This window comes from Acanthochromis polyacanthus, chromosome 17 (assembly GCF_021347895.1).
Source record: "Acanthochromis polyacanthus isolate Apoly-LR-REF ecotype Palm Island chromosome 17, KAUST_Apoly_ChrSc, whole genome shotgun sequence".
Taxonomy (NCBI): Eukaryota; Metazoa; Chordata; class Actinopteri; family Pomacentridae; genus Acanthochromis; species Acanthochromis polyacanthus.
This window is the reverse complement of record NC_067129.1, coordinates 18,052,147-18,074,013: the sequence shown is the minus strand read 5'-3', so window position 1 is coordinate 18,074,013 and position 21,867 is coordinate 18,052,147. Positions and strand designations below refer to the sequence as shown.

Below are 21,867 nucleotides of genomic sequence, written 5' to 3'. Positions count from 1 at the left end.
GCAGGTGACCAAACTTTGATGATATGGCCACAGGTTCAGCGGGCACCAGGCTGCATCAGGCTGGCTGAACGAATGTCGCCTACGTCAAGTGAGCAGGTGCTTACAGTTATAGCCACAAGCTGCAGTTCAGCTAGAATCTGGTTCTCACATCCCTATGGTCCTGGCACCTATTGATGCCTTTTAATGGTCAGGATCGTTAAACTCTGTGAGCTGCTCCTCTTTCATTTGGAACCATTAAAGCCTCTTGTCAAATTCCTCTGCACTACATTGTGATAAATAACCAGTCCAGCAATAACAGAGCTTTGAAAGACAGCTGTACTGTTGTGGAGAAACAGCAGCAATATGACTTCTAGCAAACTGTACTTGTATGTATAATGTGTGCATAACATGCAAAATCCAAACCAAACAAAACTGAGATCTTGTTAATGTTACTAGGTTTTCTTTTCCTTGTCCGAAGCAACTAATTTTGCACATCTGGCCTTGTAATCTCACCAATTTTTCTTATCCCAACAACAATATGAGCCTCAAAAGTACTGTGGGATATACGGCATTAAGTTGTCTTTGAATTTTGTGTACAAAGTCTAAAAGATCCAGTATCTTCACAGTGTCATGCAATCCAGCCATATTTCCAGATCTTCATGAACAAAAATCAGACTGTTGTTTGTGGAGTTGTCAGTGAAAGCATTTTTTTTTTTTTTTGAAAAGGTGTGGCTTTTTGTTTTTGTTTTGTCCATTTGTGTTCAGATTTTCTTGGTAGAATAGATGTTCTGTGTTTTAGATTTTGGCTGTAGCATCTCTGTAAAATTCAGGAGGTGCATGGATATGAGAGGTCACACATAAAGATAAATAATAAGTGCTGCTGAGGGAACTTTCAGTGGATAATGTTAAGGCAGTATAATGCAGTAACAGCTATAGCTGAATGCTAAGTGCCTTGACATACTGTTCTTACACTAAGACAACTCCAACTGTAAGAGAACAAATTGAGGAATCCAAATTCGACCAAGATGTTTTGTTTCTACTTCCTCTTGTACAATGATTAGCCACAACACTGAAACCACTGACAGGTGAAGTGTGTAGCATTGATCATCTTGTTTTAATGCAATGTTCTGCTGTAAAACCACGGCTACTAGCACTCATGTGGATGTTGCTTTGACATGTACCATCAACCTAAGCCTTGTTGCAGACCAAGCAACAGTGTTCCCTGATGCAGGAGACTGTTTCAGCAGAAAAATGTCCTTCACCACACCACAAAAAGTGCTTAGGAATGACTTGACAAACACAACAAAGAGCCAAAGATATTGCTCAAGCCTCCAAACTCCCCAGATTCTAACCCGGTAGAGCATCCACAGGATGTGCTGGAGTCAGTCAAATCCCTGGAGGCGCCACCCTTCAACCCACAGGACCCAAAGGATCAGCTGTCAATATCCTAGTGCCAAACACCACAGAACACCATGGGTCTGTGCTGCATTGCTGGTTTGGTGGTTTTAATGTTGTTCAGTCTATACCCGCTTTCTGGTGGCAGCAAGAGAATGTTTGAGGAAATGTTTTTCTTGCCAGGTCTTTGAGGCTACTGTACTCTTTTACACAAGTTTTGTTTTTTCCTCAATGTCCGTCGCTCAACATCATCCTTTACAAAAAGCATATTTAAAAGGCTCCTGGTGATGTCACAGACACTATATTTATGTTTTTGTACCACGTGGAGGTCAAATCAATATAGTTTCATTCACTCTGGAATGCAAATTTAAAGAATATGCTGCAGTATGTTAATATATTAGTAACGGTGTTGCATCAATAAGTTGATATAAGGTCCAGAGAGCTCGGCTCAAAACATAACAATAAGGAGACTAATTCAAAGCACTGAGTAGACTATAAGCAAATTAAATAATGTAGAAACAAAATTTATGTTGATGTTTTTGTCTAAGATAAGGGGGTATTACATAGGACTTTGTCATTTCAATGAGGTTTCTAAACCCACTTTTTTATTTATAGTGCTGATAACCTCATGAAACAGAAAATACTCCACGACCCCAGAAAATCCCTCAGGGACTCTCACAGTCACCTCTTTAATGCTTTCTGTTATATTCTCAGTGGAGCTATATGTTGCTGTGACATTACAGTCCTTGGACAGGGCATGTTCTTGTCTGTCCTTTCTCCCTAACAGGTACACCAGTGAACTTTCATTAATAATAATAATTTTCATTAATGTTGTACAGAAACATCTTCCAATCTCCGCATTTGAAGCTATTCAGTACAATCACTGAAAAGATCATCACTTGCAATTTTCACCAGTCTCGTGGATTTCTAAAATCTGCAGGGCTATTTACACCATTGGACAACACTTCATAAATTATCCCGGCACAGCACCTTCTGCTAGACGTTCACAGGCTCTCCAGTTTCTTTGTCATCCTCTTTATGCACGTCTACAGTATGCTCGGCGAAATTCATTTTCTCTCTGCTGCACAAGTGACAAAATAGCGTTCAAGACACATGACGCTAGTATCACTATTTATTACGCCAGACAAGGACAAAATAAGTAAGTAGAGTAGCTTAGGAAAGCATCACAGAACCATATTTGTGCTGATAATCTAAATTATTTTCCATGTTCAGTATAGGAAGGGCAGAAAGACAATGTAAATGCTGACATAATCAACAACCACTAAAAAGAAGCTGAATCGTATGAAACAGACTCAGACTACAGTGCATACACTACAAATACAACTTTCAGAGCAGTGCATATGAAACTACAATACAGAGCTGCTGTTGTTCTGACTCCAATACAGACTGCTTAGAAATATATTTCACTACATGTTTGTACAACATTGTACCTTCTTATTTGTGTTTGAAACAACCGTATCAGATGCTTTTGCTATTTTTGGTGCTATTATTACAGATATACTTTTGGATACTCACTGTGGAAAACTAGACAACAAAATATTGAGTATGGCAACAGGATCTTCTATGCAGAACCAACAAATTGTGCAACTTTGGGCAGGTGATGTGTAACATCCTGGTTAAACAAACAAAAATTGATATGCGTTGACTTCCACTACGACTGATGAGTTGTCGCTGACTTACCACACAGATACACCTAGTGTTTTATTAAAAACCTACCGGAATAGCTAAGAGATTTTTTTTCTTTCCCGCATGATAAAAAGAGAAAGATAAATGTGTCCTTTAATCAAAGAAAGAGCTTCAAGTCCTTTGCTGACTGATTTCCCATTTAAAGTTGCATGTGGAGCAACTTGCAGTTTCATGCAATCACATTAAGCACAGTGGTATGTACTTTACGCTGATAGCCTTCCCATTTAATGGTGGACATAGTGATTTTCATTTGTAGCAGTAAAGCAAAGTAAAATTCTAACTCTTAAGGTTACATACTGCATATATTTTGGTGCACTGACTGCTTCTATGCATTTCTTGAGCCTCCTCTGATGTGCTGAAGTATTGTCTACACTGGGCTGGGCATGTAAAAATACATTGTCTCTATAATTACAAGCTCATCCCAAAGTCACCATTTGAAAAGCGCTTGCCTCAGAGTAGCCCCTGGACATTTGCCGACTATATTTAGTGGGTGGACTTTCAACTTCACTCAATGCTTATCATGATCAGCACTTGTATCTGAACACACGCTGTGCCGTGCCTACTGCCAGCCATTTACAGTCTATTTTAAATAAATAAAAAAATAAAAACGAGCCCATTCCAGACAGCTACACATCTGCAGTATCAGATGTGCTGAGGTACATTTCTAACACATTCGGCTCCTTGCAGTCCAGAAACGTCCTGCACTGAGTTAGTGCTCAGCAGGAAGAATGGCATGTTGACAGCATTTGTGATATGTCACCCTTCATGCTTTGTTAATGGTGGAAGCTGAGATCATAAAACCCATTCCCGTGTTGATGACAGCTTGATATGAAATATGTCCTCCAGAAGGACGAATGTGTGAATGAGGTGAGAGCTGAACCTTCTATCTCCTCCAAATGGCTGAGCGTTTGTTTGTTTTTACATTTTTCTTGCTCATATTGATACCAATTCAGTGAATCGCTCTTGGTAGAATCTTGAGCAATTCTGGACACTGGTGGTCCATTTTTCAACATGATTCAAGTTAACATGTGCAAATCAATAATGGCTACAGAAGCAGTGTCGGACTACCGTGCCTTTTTTTCTGATTCGACAGTACAGACCCTTCTTAGCACGGTCCATGATACCTGCTAGTAGATGTGCACATATCATTACTAGATGGACTGTAGAACAGCTTTTCCATGACTGTAATACACTTTATACTGTATGAAGTAACAAGACCATCTACATATGCTGAACAGATTTCATGTGAACAATTCCAATGCACAGAAAATAAAGTGGTTATATATGGTAAGTAATAGAGATGTACAATATATCTGCAGAAATTAAAATATTAGGAATAACATCAGGAATACTAGGAATTATCACAATTTTCTTGCAAATGCTGGTATTTACAGAAAATATTCTAATAATCTGGTCACTACAAGGCAACACCAATATTTGTAAATGTACTGAGAGACTGGTTAATAATTAAACAGGTCTCTTATGAAAATGATTTAGCTAGGCTATGTATTTCATTACTCTACTTAATATATTTATTCAGATGCATTTTATGGGTCATCACTTTTATGAAAACCACTTCATCATACAGCATTTGAGGCCACTTGTCCGAGAAACTGCACCGCATGTTTCAAAGGGTTTGCAGATACCAAGGTGTTATACGGGATAGGCCGCATTTGTAGTCGAGATTTTATTGAAGTGGCCGACAACTTGACAGAGCAATAATCATTTGATGCAGGGACATGCTAGGTCTGAAGCACTCTTGAAGGCCTTCATGTGTGCGCATGCATGCGAGGCTGCGTAAATGAGAGAAGCAATATGAAAAGGTGAGACATGAGATGGAAGAGCAAGGCAGAGAATTTGAACAAACATTTTCTGGAGAAAGATACTAAATTGTTTTCTTACGTGCGCATTGCTGTGACTGATTGTGATTACTCACCCATTTGTTCACAGGCATTGTTGCCACATACAGTACATATTGCTGAAGGCCGGACTAATGTGAGGATCAACTGTGTGGTAAATCATTGCACCTCTGATAATTCTCAGGTTTTTTTCCCCCAAAGGTGGAGCCAAAAGCTCAGTGAAGTACATGAAAATGAAAGAAAATGTCAATTATATCAAACTGCCTACAAAAGCTACAAGAAACCTCTGTTCTACACAATTTCTTGGCAATCTACATGCACGTAGAAGAGCGACACTGCTGCACATGAGTGATACATTCACACCATCCAACTGCAAGTACCACCATTGATGGTAAAAAAGCCTCTGTGCATCACTATCAGAAGGTTCTACTCTGAGGAATCTGAACTAGGGCTGCATCAACTTCAAATTGAATTGGAAATGTTTATACTATTTTGGGGGTGTGGGGGCTTTTTAACCTTTATTATAGTTGAAAGTGGAGAGAGAGACAGGAAATGTGTTAGAAAATTCCTAAACCTATTCAGGCCTGCTCTGAACTGCCTGTTGGTTTCTGGTCTCCTGGTCACACCATTGTTGCAGGACTTGTGCTGCCTCTAGAAGCTCAGACAAAAAGTCAAGTAAAGAAGAATTGATTGGATCTTTTGTGTATGATCATAAGTCTTTTGCTTCTGTGCATTAACAGCTCTGAGCAGCTGTGCAGCTCATGGTCATATGCAGTATTAGATTATTCAGACATGTGTCCTTCAGCATCCCCCAGTCATCTTCTTCAGGCCCCCTACACTATCTGAACTGCTTATTCTATTGAACCTTTAGGGCCAAGGTGAATTGGAGCTGTGCCCACATGACATATGCCACTCTGTTGAATGAACTTATTACAAAGGTCATAGTTGGCTGTTTTCCTATCATCTGTCACTGTGTTATCAGACAGGCTGTGGACTCTAAAACTTGCTGTGATGGCACCTGCAATTCACTTTGAGTGAACAACAACAATTCAAAGGACAGATGAGGAACATCTCCCGTATAAATGGACTTCAAAATGCAAGTCAGGTCAGAGACAGTTTGGTCTATCCCGGGCATGTAAAAGGTTGGAGGAGCTATTTTTTGATTTGCTGAATACTGGGAACAGGATGCCAAGAAAGAGGCAAGGATTTTCTGATCAGGTATCCACATGATTCCGGTGAATTTGCTCCATAATTTCTGATTAATTGTGGAGTAGGAGAAAATCAGTGTTCAGAAGATGTTTGTGCCAACATAACGCATATGGTAATGGGCAGCAAAGTGTCTTCTTTTATCCACCGTCTAAACTGCTGTGAAAGCTTACATGAGTTTCCAACAAAAAAATCAAACTTTATTTATTTAGCACTTTTCATACAATGAAAATGCAACACAAAGTGCTTTACAACATTTAAAAACATTAAGACAAGAAAACCCATGCCTCCCTCCCCCCATATATACATATATGCACACGCCCACACACTCTCAACAGTGACAGTAGGGAGACATGGCATGGCACTGACAATCGTGACAAACATCACCATTGGCGCCGTCCACACTGGGAGGAGTTGCAGGCCATTACCGCCAGGGGCGCCGGCACCCAGACCCCTGACCCCGACAGACAGAGGGACACCCACAATGAGCTGGGGAGCCCCCAAACCAGCCGGGCCGAAGGGACCCATGGACGGCACCCCCAGCAGCAGACCAGATACAGCCCCCAGCGTGGAGGACCCCCCTGAGGAAACAGTGGAGTTAAAATAACTCAAACTTTAAAGTATAAGATAGAATAAAAGGTCTGATGTAAGATAAGTAAAAGGGTGAAAAGTTAAGAGTAAAAATACACAAGATAATAAATAATGATAAGAACATAAGAAGAATTTAAATGGTCAGTTGAAAGCCTGATTAAAAAGGTGCAGCCTTAACCTTCTTTTAAAGCAACAACAAAAAAAATAAAAATAAAAAAAGCACGCATGCGTAGACAGTAGCCTAGTCTATTTACAATGCCCTTACTCACTGTGTGCATAATGAAGTACTGGTGCACTTGGATGAGAGGATCCACTGCTTTATCCTACCCGAGGCCATCGACAGGATGCAATGTCTCTCAAACACATCAAATATTTTACAGCCTTTATCATAAAAGTGTGTTCAACAACCAGTGGGGTTTTCTGTACATGAAGCACCGCACTGACACAAGCAGGAGGTGGCATCAGGTGGTTATTGGGATGTCTGCATCATACAGTAATAACCAAGCAGTGGCTATGAATAGATTGTCATCAGTCCTTTGGGTGCATCATATTAGATTTTGCACCTTTGGGAATCAGGTAGCACAGCAGAGTCGCTAGCAGAAAAGGCATATAAAATTTGGCATAATACTATAAAATGTGCAAAAGTGACCTGAACTCAAATAGAGTGCTGGGCCTGGTGTGTTCTTTGATAGTTATGATTTTCTACAAGCCCACTGTGATGATTGTGTTGTACGACAGTCACCCTATGGAAGTGAAATATTTCTCTACTTTCCAGGCAAAGCCCAGTGTCTAAAAGACTCACAAGCACCTGATTCAGGTTTGCAAGGTGGTTATTAAAATGTTGTGAGGGTGCAAAGGCACATGAAAAATACCATGCAACAGAGTCCATTGTTCACTGGAAAATGGAGCCGACTGTCACAGACACGACATCAAAGGTGGCCAAACATGTTCCACGGAAAGCCAACAATCTGTTCCCATCCACACTTTATGTCTTACAAGTAAGTTTGTTCATTCAGGGTGCAGAGTGTTATCAGTGAGATGGTTCTTTGATTTGTTGGAAAAACCTGAGGACTGTTGGTCTTCTGGGGCACATGATTGGCTACTTCTGCACTAAGTGGTTACATCCTTGTGCTTTTAAAAGGGCTTGGGCTCACTGATCACTGATATGATGGGCGCTGCCAACTTGGGTAAATGTACCGGCCCAATGAACCAGATTTAGCGCGAATGTTCCATCTCCTCCTTTGCGTCTCTCCTCATGTCAGCCATGTCAGAAGGGATCAGAGGATGCCTTATGTCATGTCTGACACAAGTAAAAGCTCCGAGGATGGTCTCCAGGGACTGCAACTTCACTTTAATGAAATTGTGAGTGCCCAGATCTTGCTTCAGTCTTTGCATATAGTGGCACACTGGCAACTGGCTGAAACATCCAAAGAAACCACCATTAGTATGAGTCCAGGCTCGTATGTGTGCATCAGCCTGAAGGGGCAGTGGATGAAAATGGTAACAAACATCTTCTAAAATGTAATGATGCAGAACATTTTCAGTTGCCGCTGAATATTTCAGGTTCCTGAACAATCTCAAGCACTTCCTTGAAACTTAGAGACGGGGACTCAACAGAAGGCGCAGCATCATCATTAAACCTTCAGACCATCTTGTCTCAGAGCATGTCATCATACACGACACAACGGTGCTTCAACAACCGGTGCAGCTTTGACACTTCCTTACTTGCTGGAAAGGCAGCAAACTTTGAAACTCTGGTCTACCGAGCAGACTTCAGGCTCACCTCATCTGTAGTCCCATTAGCAAGAATACTGTGTCCCATTTTCTTATACTCTTTCTAAGCTTTAGTTCTCTCCACAAATCTCCTGACTCTCCCAAACTGGGCCATGTTGCTACGAGGTCTGTCTTGCCATTCATCTTAAGACGTCCTCGCTCATCCTCTTAATCATTTGCCTATTCAGCTGACACAACCAGCAAAACCATCAGCTAAACCAAACTACTCAAAGCTATACTTTCTAGGATCCCCATTTTGTTTTTATTTCAATACACATCAGATACACCACACGCTATCTTTATTGTAATATAAGAACCAGCTCACTGAAAGATGAAGCAATGTGTACAACAATATTGCATGAGAAGAACTTTGTTTGATAATCATGTAGGTTTTGCTTTCACGCAGGATCCATTTCTTTAAAAAGCATTTGCCCATTTGCTGCTTAGTTAAACCTAGTTAGAATTTCATTAAAAGTAAGTAAACAGAGCTAGCATACAAAAGGCATTAGCGAGCAAGAACATGAAAGTGAATGAGAAAGTGGAACTAAAATGGGGTTCATCCTTATTTCATTATGGTTCAATATTAAATGGGAGAAGATAAACCTCATCCACACCGAAGCAGCAAGCGTCCAAGTACTGGTGACAGACGCTGCTGAAATGTGATTGGCTCGTGATGCAATCAGCCATGCATTTTTAAACGTGACTTGAGTTAGTTTGGTCAGGAAATGAGTTTTCCTAATCAGAGACCAACATATATTCTCAAAAGAAAACCTGAAGATGTCAAGTTGATGACAAAGGCAGAGTACAATGAAAATAGGTTCTTTCTCTTATGATAGCCCATCTGTCACTTCAGGTATTAGACAGAGTGGTAGTATTTGTAGTAGTATGATGCATCAGTTTTACACTTTCATATCTCCTCACTAACAGTGTAAGTAAAGAGTATCCTAGTCCCACAGTGAAAACAATGAGCAATCCTCAAAGTTAAACCTTTGTAATACATCATCAGATCACATGGACAATGTTGTTTATGATTCACTTCTGTGACCAAAGGCTGTTTTTGAAGATGTTACAACCAAAGGCTACAATCCAAAGAGAAGACATTGTTTATAATTAATGCATCAGGCAGAAAAAAATGGCATAAATCCACCAGCTTTTCTGTAATATTTAAAAAAAAAAAAAGTATATATTTGCAGGAAAATTTCAATGCAGTTCCCTCCCAAAATCCTGAATGATGATTTAGCTGCCATTTCATTTGGGTTTCTACACTATATGAGAGCTTTTCTCTTGAATTCCAGTTCGACTCACAGATCAAGAAGAGGGCAGAGTTGCAACAGAGGGACAGCAGAAACTTGACTTTCATCTGTATATGCTGCTTGTAAGCACACGACACATGAGTAAAACCATACGGCATCACGCTTACCAATCTCTCTCTGGCCATTCATGCAGGCTTCTTCCATTCATGTGCACCTTTGGGCTAGTTTTTTTAAAATTTCAAATATGGGTGTTGGCCAGGCTGTTCAGAGCCACAGCCAGTGCCGAGCATTGTGCCAAATTAAAACCCTCTTTGTTGAATCTCGAGTGTTGAAGGTCGTCAGCAGTTGTGTCATGGCAGAAGTAGCTGACTGATGTTGGAAATATCAAGACATGATGGACTACAGCTCCCTGGCCTGAGGGTAAAGCACAGCTACTCTCTGCTTGGGATACTCTCTCTTTAAAACTTGCTCTCCCCGCTCCAGCACATCCACAGCCTGCTAGACAATAGCAGACGAGAACCAGCAAATCTTTAAGACACTGATACATACACAGATATTATTAATCGTTTACTGTTTAACCAGAAATTAAGAGAATTTCTTGTTTATTCCCTTTCATTGTTTGGTTTTTCTCCTTCCTCTTTTTCAGATTAAGTAATTTCTACACAGAAATATACAAAGTATATGTACCTTTTTGCTGATCTTTGTACAAAATTAACGTACGGTAACTTTAGTAACTCATTATGAACAAGATGCGTGTTCTGACAAAGAGATCATTTTTAGACACATATTGGCTGCTTGTTCATCAGATCTGCGTGTTCAATCCAGCTTTTTGTATTCTTTGACTTTTACCAACTATCTCATCCACAATATGTCTTGGTCACATTTCATTCTTGTTTTGTCTAGAAACGATGAGCTGCAGAACAGTTGCTGGTGAGTAGGACAATAAAGATGAGTTCAAATCAGAAAAATACATTCTTTGAACTATTTCAGATTTGTTCAAATTGCTGCCAACTGTTATGAAAGCACTAATTGAAACACCAGAGAGAAAAGACAAAGACTTGGCATTTGCAAGCACCAACCACACAGCTGTGGAGCTACATAAATGGGCCAGAGGAATGTGTGAATATGTTACAGAAACATTGACTTTGAAACACTGTTTGTTTGCATTTGAGTGTTATTTAATATTTTTAAAAGGGACTGGGGCTCTCAGGCCGATAATTCCCCAACTGAAATTGGCTGCAAATGGAAAATTAAGTGCGAAATGTCCCAAACTACTGTTGAGCATTCTAAGCTTGTTTCAACAGTCAGAAACAAAGTGAAATGACATTTCTTTACTGCTCGCTCTCATTTCTTTCCACTGAATCTATAAAACAGCTCTGGAATGGCAGCACTCCAAAACACAGAACGAAGACTTAACCTCAACTATAACATATTTTTACAATGGCTAACGCATCTTGGCACATAAGCCTTCATCAGAGCATCTGCTTTTGGCAGAGCACCCAACCAGAGGAAGGTTATATGAGGAGGCGCACCTGCTATATGTTTTTCACTGCTTGCTCTCATTCTCAAGTGTGACGTAGTCACAGGAGTGACAAGCTGCTGCCTGCAGCGTATTTAAAAAAAAGATACGGATGAATAATATAGACTCAATAAGCACAATTTAGATTGCATCTGCTAAATATAATAATTACCAGCCAAACAAAGCCAACATAATGTAAATAGCTGTAGTTCCACATTTGAAATTCACTTGAAACAATTTCAGTATTTCTGAAATGTTTTAGCATTGCAGCGACCAAACTGTCACATGTGACATTCTGCATGATTTAGTTTATTGTAGCTTTTTATTGACACAGAACCTGCTGCTTTGAATATTCACAAATATTGTATTTAGGTTATATTGTCCCTGTCAACCATTTATTAAAGTTTATTTTTTCATTAAGTTCAAAGTCAGGTCTATCATTGCTTGGCTAAACTGGACACACAATCCATCATTGCACTCATTAATGTAACTTGAAAGCATAAAATCCTGAATGCTATTTTAGTGCAGTGTGATCCCCTGTAAAAATCTTAGAAACTCACAGAGGACCAAATTTCAGACTTCAACTATCTGTGGATGAGTTTGGGACAGCTTTGCAAGCATGAATATTTTGGAGCACGTTAATATGTTTCCAGATACTGTTGATTTTCAGTCAAGCAACACTTGCAAAATTTGTTGATGACAGACATTCTGTTGTGTCATTTGCTCTTGTTAAATTGACATCCCACTCCATTAACATGCCCGGGGAGCCTGCTTTGCTCTTTGTTTTGTTTGTTTTTTGGACAGTAATAAGCAGCCAGACAGGCTTTTTGTGAGTACAGAGTTTTCAAATGTGTATACCAGAAATAATAAAGCAGGTGCTGAAATGACTCAGGACATCACGTACACTGTATTGAATTAGATTCTTCACTATACCTGTCAGTCAGTGTCGAGATATGACGTCATTCGTTAGTAGCCCCACATGCTAATGTCAACACAATTAAACGGGAACCATCCTTTATATTATTAATTCTGCACGCTGTAGCTACAGGTGCCACGCTTAATTTGTAAAAAATGATTTTTCTCTTCCAAATTTGTTCTTGTAATTAGCTAAATTATTGGCAATAAGCTAGTTTTCGATTCAAACATACAACTATTTTTATGCTGCTTATCCTATACTGTTAAATAAAAGATTAGAAAACAGTAAAACAATCAATTCAAACAGCATTCATGAATGACTCGTCCCTAACCACGCTGTCTATTTTCAGCAGTTATCACATAGACATCATTCTAATGAGCTGATGCACAATTTCTAATAAAAGTCAATGGGGCAAATGTATGAGGCAATGTAACACAAAGAAGCCATAAAACATGTCTAATCAGAAAAGTATATAAAAATCAATACATTGCCTCTGCTACATTTTAAAAAAACTTAAGTGTCTGACTGCTCTTCTCCATGTGTGCCCTACTTCTGGAGGAGCAGCCATCTTCGATATGTGAATAGATGCATAGTAATGACATGGTAGCAGTCACTTCAAAGCTCTCCCCCTATATTTCGCCACAGGCCAACTCTTCGACAGATTTCCGAGGGATGACTCGCAAATACCATCACCCCCAAAACCTTGACTCGTAAATACCCTCGACAACGCAGCCCGAGCTCCCCAAAACGAGATGCAATCGCAGCACGTACCTCCAAAATCAGGCCTTAAACGGATGTCATATCCCTTCAGCAACTTGTCCACGGTAGTCTTGGCCACAGACATTCCGGAGCTTCCAGTGGAGGAGCTGAGGGCACAAACCACAAGAGGCATTCATAAGCAGCAAAAATAGGACTGTCTGATACTTTTGTCACAGACATTTTGTGTCTCCACAGCACACCTACTGAAAATGATTACTGCACGTACTCTGTGTTCTCAGCATTAATGACATGAATGCTACCTTCGAAGAGGAAGCCTTTACGTCAACACGGTGAGGCTTTAACAGGGGGAAGTGGGGATTTAGGATGCATTAAACAGCACCTAACACACAAATTAATCCATCCATGCACGCTTCCCACTTCCTCCAAAGTAAGCATTAATTCATCATATGAGCCTTAGTTTTAATTTCACATCCTCGACTGTCCCCATCTAATAATTAGAATCAAATTTTAATTGACGATCACACAATTAGAGCTGGTGGATGCATTTGAGTGTGTGGCAGGTTCAGGTGCATCATATTGAAAACACTTGTGTTGTCATGGCAAAGGTTTAAATATGTGCCGTGTGTGTATAATTCCCTCTTTCTGCCCCACCTACGGAATATTAATCAGATCATCTGGGGGTGTTGACGCCACTCCTTCAAAACACTGATTCTTTGGCTTTCTATCAGCAAAGAAGCCCAGACTCCATCACTGGTGTGCATTTAAATAAGCGCAGGGTTAAAACACAGCCTCCCATCAAGCTGTCAGTGTCATCATCGGTCTGAGCCTGGAGACAGACAATCCCCAGGAGGAACGTATGGCCCGTTCTAGTCTGACTGACACCTATAACATTGGTGCCGTGACCTGCATCACCTGACTGAGACCAGCTCTCCAGCTGAGGTACCTCGTTACAGTGGGGAGGGAAGGTGCGGAACGAGCATGAAGAGGGGAGACGAGGGGGAGGAAGTGGGTTGAAATTGCTCCCTTGGTGGGAGCACTAGCCCTGGGCTCAGCCTGGGAAGCACTGTTCAATTAGCTCATAGGAAATGCAGCTGTTCATCAAGCTGGCCACTTCCATGACTTGTGGGTTTGACACCTGAGAGCATCATAATGAGGGAATACGAATGACACCTGGAACACATGAACTTATTTTCACTTGTTATTGGGGAGGGAACAGAATATATATATATATATATATATATATATATGAAGTGTAGCCCAGCTTTCAGTGAGCACTTAAGTCTCAAGAGGTTGCTGCAGACTAGGAAAGGCCACAAGGGATATACATGAGTGGCTTTAGCATCAAAACAATAAGTGATCAGGAGACTGTGCTGTGATTGATGTTGTAAACACTAAATAGCTTAAATGACAGCTTATTTATGACAATCCTCAGATCATCACAACCTGCTGGGCTGAGATTTTTCCCAGTTTTGCGAATAAAACGGACCAATTAAGATGATGATATGAATGAGAATACAGGATAAGTAAGTGGGGCTGCAGGCCGAGTGGCATCAGGAATTTGTACATGCAGCTGCTCATCACAGCGTGATCCATCGATGATCGGCTGATTGATCCGATCATCTAATCACACTGGAGCCCACAGAGGGTTGTGATTAGAGGGAAGGATTGCAGTGAAACTCCGACACACACACACACACACACGTATATCTGGGGTTTGATATCGGGAGTAGGTTACGTTTCACAATAGGCTCCACCGCGTGCACGCGCATGTTTTTACGCTCGCGCGCGTCACAGCAGCATCTAATAGGGAATATATCGGCAGCGATGCCCCTAATAAGTAGGCCTGGGTACCCCGTTAATGCGATTTGCCACATCTCAGCCCTTTATTGACCTGTAATCACGTCAACTGGTGTGAAAGCTTTTCCTTTTTTTTCCTTTTCTCTTCTAAGCGACGTTTTTCTTACCTTTGAACAAAGCATACGAAGGACAAAGCCGCCAGAGCAGAGAAAATTCCACATAATTTATCTTCTTGACGACCCAACATCTCCACAAATCCTGGTATTTAGTTTCTATAATCCAACCAGTCCTGTGGTCCTCCCCGAAAATGCACAAAGTAAAAAAAAAACTGGCAATCCAAAAAAAGAATTGCCTTTTAAAAATGCGGTGTAAACGAGCCTACATCTACGCATGCGATGTCTTCATTAAAACAGGCTTCTTGATTTTTATTGTCTATTTTTTTTTTAAATCTCGTAATTGGCCCCCACTGTTTGTTCCCCAGCTATGGAAATCCGTGCAGGTCACAGAGCCCCTCGACCAACACCAGGAGATCAGACATCTTGCTCAAAAATTAAAAAACAAAGCACACACAATACTTTTTAAAAGTGATGACAAGTGCTCTTCCCCTTAAAAAAACAAACACTGGCATGAATGAGTGAGCAGCACCCTCGCTAAAGATCAAATCGGTGGATGAAATTTCCCAGTCCAAATCTGCAGAAGAGGCATGGTTCCAGCGAGGCTCCGGCGCCCAGACTATTCCACAACGTGATGTTGTTAAAAGATATTTGTTTGAGCTGGAAACGCTGGTCGGCTGAAGGGGAGCGGTGGGTTCAAAAAAAGGAAAAATGAAATCTTCATTCCCAGTGTTGTTTTTTCTTCTTCTTTACCCCGGGTTGCTGCTGCTGCCGCTGATGATGATGTAGATCAGCGCAAAGTCACTGAGGGGAAAATGCACATTGAAAAAGCACTGGGTAATATCTGATGCAGACGTCAGAGCAGGCTATATCACTCCTCTGGTGAAAAAAAATTAGATGCCGGAGAAATATGGATGGCCCTTGATACGCCAATGCATGTATCACAGCGTCGGATTACATGTGAAAGATGCAAACCTATTTGAAAAGTCCACTTGACTCCGCTGGCCAACGTTAAATGGTGTTAGGAGCGCGTTAATGTGGTCCGGTCCTCTTCTCCTCCTGGAGACACTGAACCAGTGTCCAAAGAGACATGGTGATGATGATGGTGATGATGATGAGGGAATCTCGTCTCCTTTGAGCCTTCAGATTTTTTTTTTCTCTCTAGTTGAAATTAAAATAATGCCCTGCTGGGGGGGGGGGGGGGGGGGGGGGGGGGACACCTAAGGTGAATTCCTTAGCGACAGGCGGTTCATGCGCTCAGTTGTCTGTCTATTCTCTCTGAAGCCCATTAGGATGCTGCGAGTGTGTGCAGGTGCGTTTTCATGCATTTCTTCCACTTTGCCACTTATTTTTTTAAACACACACGCAGAGGCACGCACCTACACACACAGTCACACATTCAGTCTTACGCGTGCGCGCACACAGCACGCACAATCTCTGTTTATTTATTTAATTCCTCACCACAGAGCAGGACTCGCTTTTCTTTCTTTTTTTTTCTTCTTGCGTTTGGAACATAAACATGCTTACTGGAAATTGGCAACAACGCGCACATCACAATTGAAGAATCACACACAGCTTGTGTTTTATACAGAGGAGGAGGTTTTCTTCAGGGATCTCTGTGCTGTCCAGTTGCTAAGCAACCCAGCCAGCACTGATGCAGTTGTGGTGATTCGAAGGCTATGCGCAAAGGCTCATTTAAAGGAGTAGACCCAGTGCTGTCACCACTGTGGTGTCAGTGGGACAAAAGCAGACAGCAACTGATGTACCATGTAGCCATTTCTGTTAGGATAGAAGAGGGGAAACGCCATTTACAATAATGCATGGAGAAGAAATGTGGCGTGTCAGGGGCAGCTTATCACACTCTACTTTTGCTTCATCATCATTGTCCTGCTCCTCATCATCACCCCCATCATCATCATCATTGTCAGGGCCATGAGCACTGTGACGAATCAGACTATAGCTTCACTTTTTTTTTTTTTTTTTAATTCGGAAACACAGCCAACAGACTTTTGCTGCTATTTTATATCCTCCGCTGTCCACTACACTGATGAAAATGCACTTTTTCCTCCCAAAGCTAATGCCACAGCTGTAAACAAAAAATACTTGGCGGAGAAGAGGAACAGATAACTTTGGTTTGACTTTCTGGTGTTTGTTTTCAGGTTTATGTCACCTAAGTGCAAATAGAGCAGGCAAATTACTCACATTTGCTTCCATCTTTGGATGAGACATGGTCTATTAATAATTGGACAAATGTGGACATGCGAAATTGTGGTTACATATTGTACATCAAAGAGGAGCACCACAACTGACCAAGACCCGGCATCCAAGGGTGGGCAATTAACATACCATGATCTCCAAGACCCATGCATGGCTTTGACAGTTCATACTTGTTGCATCACAGGAGTTAATAGTCATACTTGACGGCTAAAAATGTGGTGTTTGATTCTATGAACTGACTGAGAGTTCACATTGTGATATTGGAAATGGTAGTTTGACCCAAAAAACACAACAAAAAAAAACAAATCCTAACTCAGGCGTTCCAATAGCCGGGTGGTTAGGGCTCATACCACATGGGCACAAATGCTCTGAGCGGTGATTCCCAGCTGGCCGGACCATTTGCTGCGTGCCATTCCCCTCCTCTCATTCCCCATGTTTCCTGTCTCTCCACACTGCCTGTATTGAATAAAGGCAAAATCCTCCCCAAAAAGTGCATAAATAAATAAATAAAATCTTAACTCAAGGTCTGAGATGCAGTAGAAAAACTCTTGCAGACAGTTTTTTTTTAATTTCACCAAATAAGCCAGGTTAAAGTGCTAAATCTAAATCAAGTTCTTTTAAGGAGTGTTTGTATAAAGTATATTCTGAGAGATGTCATAACCCTTATCTACAGAGAGAGTAGTTTGTTCAATTGTTTGCAACCACCATTTAAGAAGTCCTTTAGAGTAGCCCTAGAAAAACACATTTTATAAGATAAATATCTATATATATATATCATATTACTATAGGAACTCATTGGATATCAAGAATACATCATAATCAGTTTATTCTATTACACTTTATTCATGAAGAAATAACAGAACTAGTAATCAACCTCACATTCAATAGCTGCAGCGGATCAAGTAAATTTAAAATAAAGAAGCAAAGCAAAAATATTTGTAATAATTGCACATTGTAAAGGTTTTCTTTTATCTGAATGATATTGTGCATATTTAAATTGTAGTTATATTAGATATAGATTTTTGGCATTTGCTTCTTTTCACATGTAAAGGACTGCGACATTTTTTAGGAAAGCAAAGGAGCATCTCTATTCTATATCCTAGATTTACAGTAATTGCACAATTTCTGCACGTGTAGTTTAAAGATGGTTTGAATATCTTGTACATGTCTCATTTTCTGCTTGCTAATTGGACCAATAAATTACTTTTGCGAAACAGAAGAGATTGATGTTTGGAATCAATGTGCACACAGAACAAAATTGTATTCATTTAGCTGTTCTAATAGGTTGTAGGTCTGAATAATTTGGGGAAAATATCCAAGAGCAATTTGTCTGACAGTGTAACGTGCGATGGAGACTTGCAGTTTAACGTTTAAACTGGCTCAGAGGTGATACAGTACATAACATTTATCTATGACTTGTAGCCTTTGCAATTTGCGAACTCCATCGTTTCAAATTGCGGTTTCAATTTGAAATTAATTAATTGTTCAGTCCTAACAGGCTGGTAAAAGGAACACACGGATAGTTGTATTTACAATAATTGAAGCAACTGCTAACTCATCAGCAATTCTGTGATTTCGGTTTTGAAAAAGGTGTATTAACATACAGCGATCAGACATACCAGTGTGACCACCTGTCTAATATTGTGTTGGTCCTCCTTCTGTCGTCAAAAATGCTCTGAATCATTGGGCATAGACAAGAGGACCTCTCAGGGTGTCCTAAGGGTTCTGCACCAGGACATTGGCAATGGATCTCCTGGGAATCAAACTTGTTCCACGGCATCCTGTTGATGCTTGATCAGAATGGGGTCTAGGAAGTCTGGAGGTCATTCAACATCTTGGATGATTGTCATGTTCCTCAAGATGTTCCTGGTTGTTCCCCGTTTTTTGTGATCTGGTGAGATCCATTTTCCTGCAGTGACAGTGTTCTGCGAGAACGTGTACGTGGGCATCCAAGTCTCATCAACACGGACGCAAGAATCCAAAGTTCTCTAGCAGAACGTCACATAGTACCAATATGATCAGTTATTCACTTCACCTGTCAGTGGTCGTGATGTTGTGGCTGATCGGTGTATTAAGGTCAGCGAAACACATGGTTCAGTCTCACCTACTCACCATCAGGCCTTTATCCTACAATGTGTGCTGGATACCTGAACTAAACCCAAATTTAAAACAGAATTTAGTGATTAAAATTCAAATTGTTCACCGGGATATAACCGGATTGGTGCATTCTAATTTTTAATCTTGAATTTTTAATTAAGTCAATTCATGTATAGATGCCAAGGCAGCAGTAAGTGTGTACTGGACAGTGGCTGGAAAAGCAGACAGCATATGTGTTCTTTAAGAGCAGTCATTTCAGGTCATGCTGGTGAACCACAGAAGAAGAGTGGAAGTATATAATGGACTGTAATATGGAGTTAGAACCTGTGTGACAGCAGGCTAGATGGATCCTCTCAGTGTCTGGGCATGCTCAGTCTGCTCTCCACTATAGCCACTCTCACTCACAATAGTCATCCCATTCACAGCATCCCCTGATTATTGCAATTAACTGTAATTGGCATCTATGACAAGGAGATCCAAGTCCTTGAGATGTGCATATACCATGCGCTCTTCTTTTTTTTTTTTGCTCCATTCATATGTTGCATAACACATGTGAGTTACTGGGTCACCCTTGCTCCTCTGATATAAATAGTTCACATGGTTAATGCATTGGTGCCTTCCAGTCACTCGCTTTTCCTCTCGCTGTTCATATCTGTCAAACGCCCCAATCGACTTAAAGCAACATATGATACAGAGAAGTGATGCTTCATCCTTTTCTTCATTCAACTTCAGCATCAGTCTGTGATGCGAGTGTGACACTTGTGTTTTAGGAGAGGAGGTGATACAATGAGAGTTCATTTAACATTCATGTATTGTGGGATTTTATGCGCTCCCTCTGATTAGAGAACACAATCAGGGCTTCTAGTGAAGAAGTTAACAGCGACAAAGTGTCTGAGGTGAAACAACAGCTTGAGTTTACGTTTGGTCGGTTTCCCTGTAAGAAAGGCCTTCTTATGGAAAACAGGCTTCCCTTTTGTCACCTTGGCTGTTGAACGCCGACCAGGAGACCCACCTGAAGGGACTAAGCTTGCAATATTGGCCTGATTCAAGTTTGAACCTCAAGACCTGTGTCTTTAATATATTGTGTTACACAGCTCCAATTGATGGAGGAGTGGGGAAATAACAAAAGCAAAATAAGATACCAGAGGGGAAACCAAAACACAAGTCTGACAGCAGCATCCGAACATCCACAGGTCTCTGAACACTGGCGGATACACACAAGCCTAACAGAGCTTGGCTGACCTCCTGACTCATGACCTAATTAAGAATGACTTGGACAACCCTCCAAAAGCCCTGTAGAGTCTGACTCAAGCTAAAACATGTGGTCTATGCAAGCGCTGTGCCAGGTTTTGCACAGTGTATTCATTTAGTACTGTATGCATACGGCGTTGCCATGATTTTCCACCGATATCTCACACCGTGGTTAGACTGAGGGGTCAGAACATCACGTAGAGAGCTCGCCTCCCCTGCTGTCAAACAGTGCACCTTAAAGCTTTGAGAAAATGACGGTTTTACTTCAGTGTACATCACGCCACTCATTGACCGCAGTGATGAGATTGGAGGCTTTGAAAACACACGGCTCTGAAGCACTACCTTGAAGCAGGCTACCAGGCAATTGTTGCTATGCTACGGCAGAAAGCCCAATCAAAGTGCAGTGTGTTGCTCATTGAGGCTGAACTGCACCACAATGTTCCAAATACTTGTGAGGAGCGCTGTTTACACTCAAATCATCGACGGCACACAGAAGAAAGAAAGAAAAATGCATGCTAATGCTTTGTCCACCTCAGGTTGCTGCAGGGAAAAAGAAAACCCTGTAAACAAGCCAGAATGATGCGTCACATGAATAACATCCACAACGTACAATGTAAAAGGCAGGACGGCAGATAGATGGAAATCCTGTTTGTGATTTATGACTTCAGAATGGCGTGAGTGACATCCATTCACCGTTATTAAACAGGCTAACAAAAATAAAACGCAGTCAGCTTCAGTTCTGGGTTTCATGCTCGATTGTTCATTTCTGATGTTAGATTAGCTCACAGCAATGTTCCAGCATTATTGGAAATTAATGAACGTGTCCTGATTGACCACAAACAAGAAAGTCAGAGCCCTCGAAGGGAATCGGAGAAAATGTAATATGCATTTTAAAAATATCAGAAATGATGATCAGACTAAGAAAAGGTTACATGTGTCACAGCAGCCTGTGTGAAACAACTCTTCATGTGTGTTTTGGTGCAATTTCATGTAATGCAGAGTGCACAGTGAGACCGGCAGCTTAACACACTGCCTACCTGTTCATTCTTCTAAGTGAGAAAGCTAAAGGCTCGCCACCCTGCAGGCAGCACACAACTAACTGACCTGAAACGCTCATCTGTCCTCCACACCAGAGGAGCGCACATCTCCGACGGTCACATGGCTCGCCAGCTCCAAAATTAGCATGGGTGAGGCGCAACACTTGATGCTAAATAGCTATTGATGGAGGACAAACACTAATACGAATCCGTAATTCTGCCCCTTACCTCACCCGTGTCCCTTTGCCACTCTCAGTGCATTTCATTTATAGAACATTTGGGGTGGTGCATATTTAACCAGACCTTTGCGGCCTGTTATTGATACAATCAAAATGAATAATTAAGTGTGTGTAAAGGTCTGGCAGCAGGGTAATCTACTCAATGGTTTATCAATATCAAAACAGCACGTCTGTGACGCATATGTCGTCCAGCAAAGT

The 21,867-nt window shown here is 41.0% G+C and overlaps 1 protein-coding gene and 1 long non-coding RNA gene across 3 annotated transcripts in view; both read right to left on the bottom strand.

Moving 5' to 3' along the window:
- gabrb4 (gamma-aminobutyric acid type A receptor subunit beta4) overlaps positions 1-15,991 on the bottom strand; it is a 70,398-nt gene extending 54,407 nt beyond the window's left edge. The window contains exons 1-2 of one of the 2 annotated variants that reach the window (XM_051937860.1): positions 14,883-15,991; positions 12,970-13,064 (exon numbers count right to left, since the gene is read on the bottom strand). In XM_051937860.1, the coding sequence (XP_051793820.1) occupies positions 12,970-13,064; positions 14,883-14,962 (175 nt within the window). In that variant the 5' untranslated portion in view covers positions 14,963-15,991. The remainder of the gene's footprint in view (positions 1-12,969; positions 13,065-14,882) is intronic. The other variant, XM_051937859.1, reaches the window with a different exon arrangement.
- LOC127530620 (uncharacterized) overlaps positions 1-21,867 on the bottom strand; it is a 234,277-nt gene that overhangs the window by 202,551 nt on the left and 9,859 nt on the right. The window lies entirely within an intron of this gene.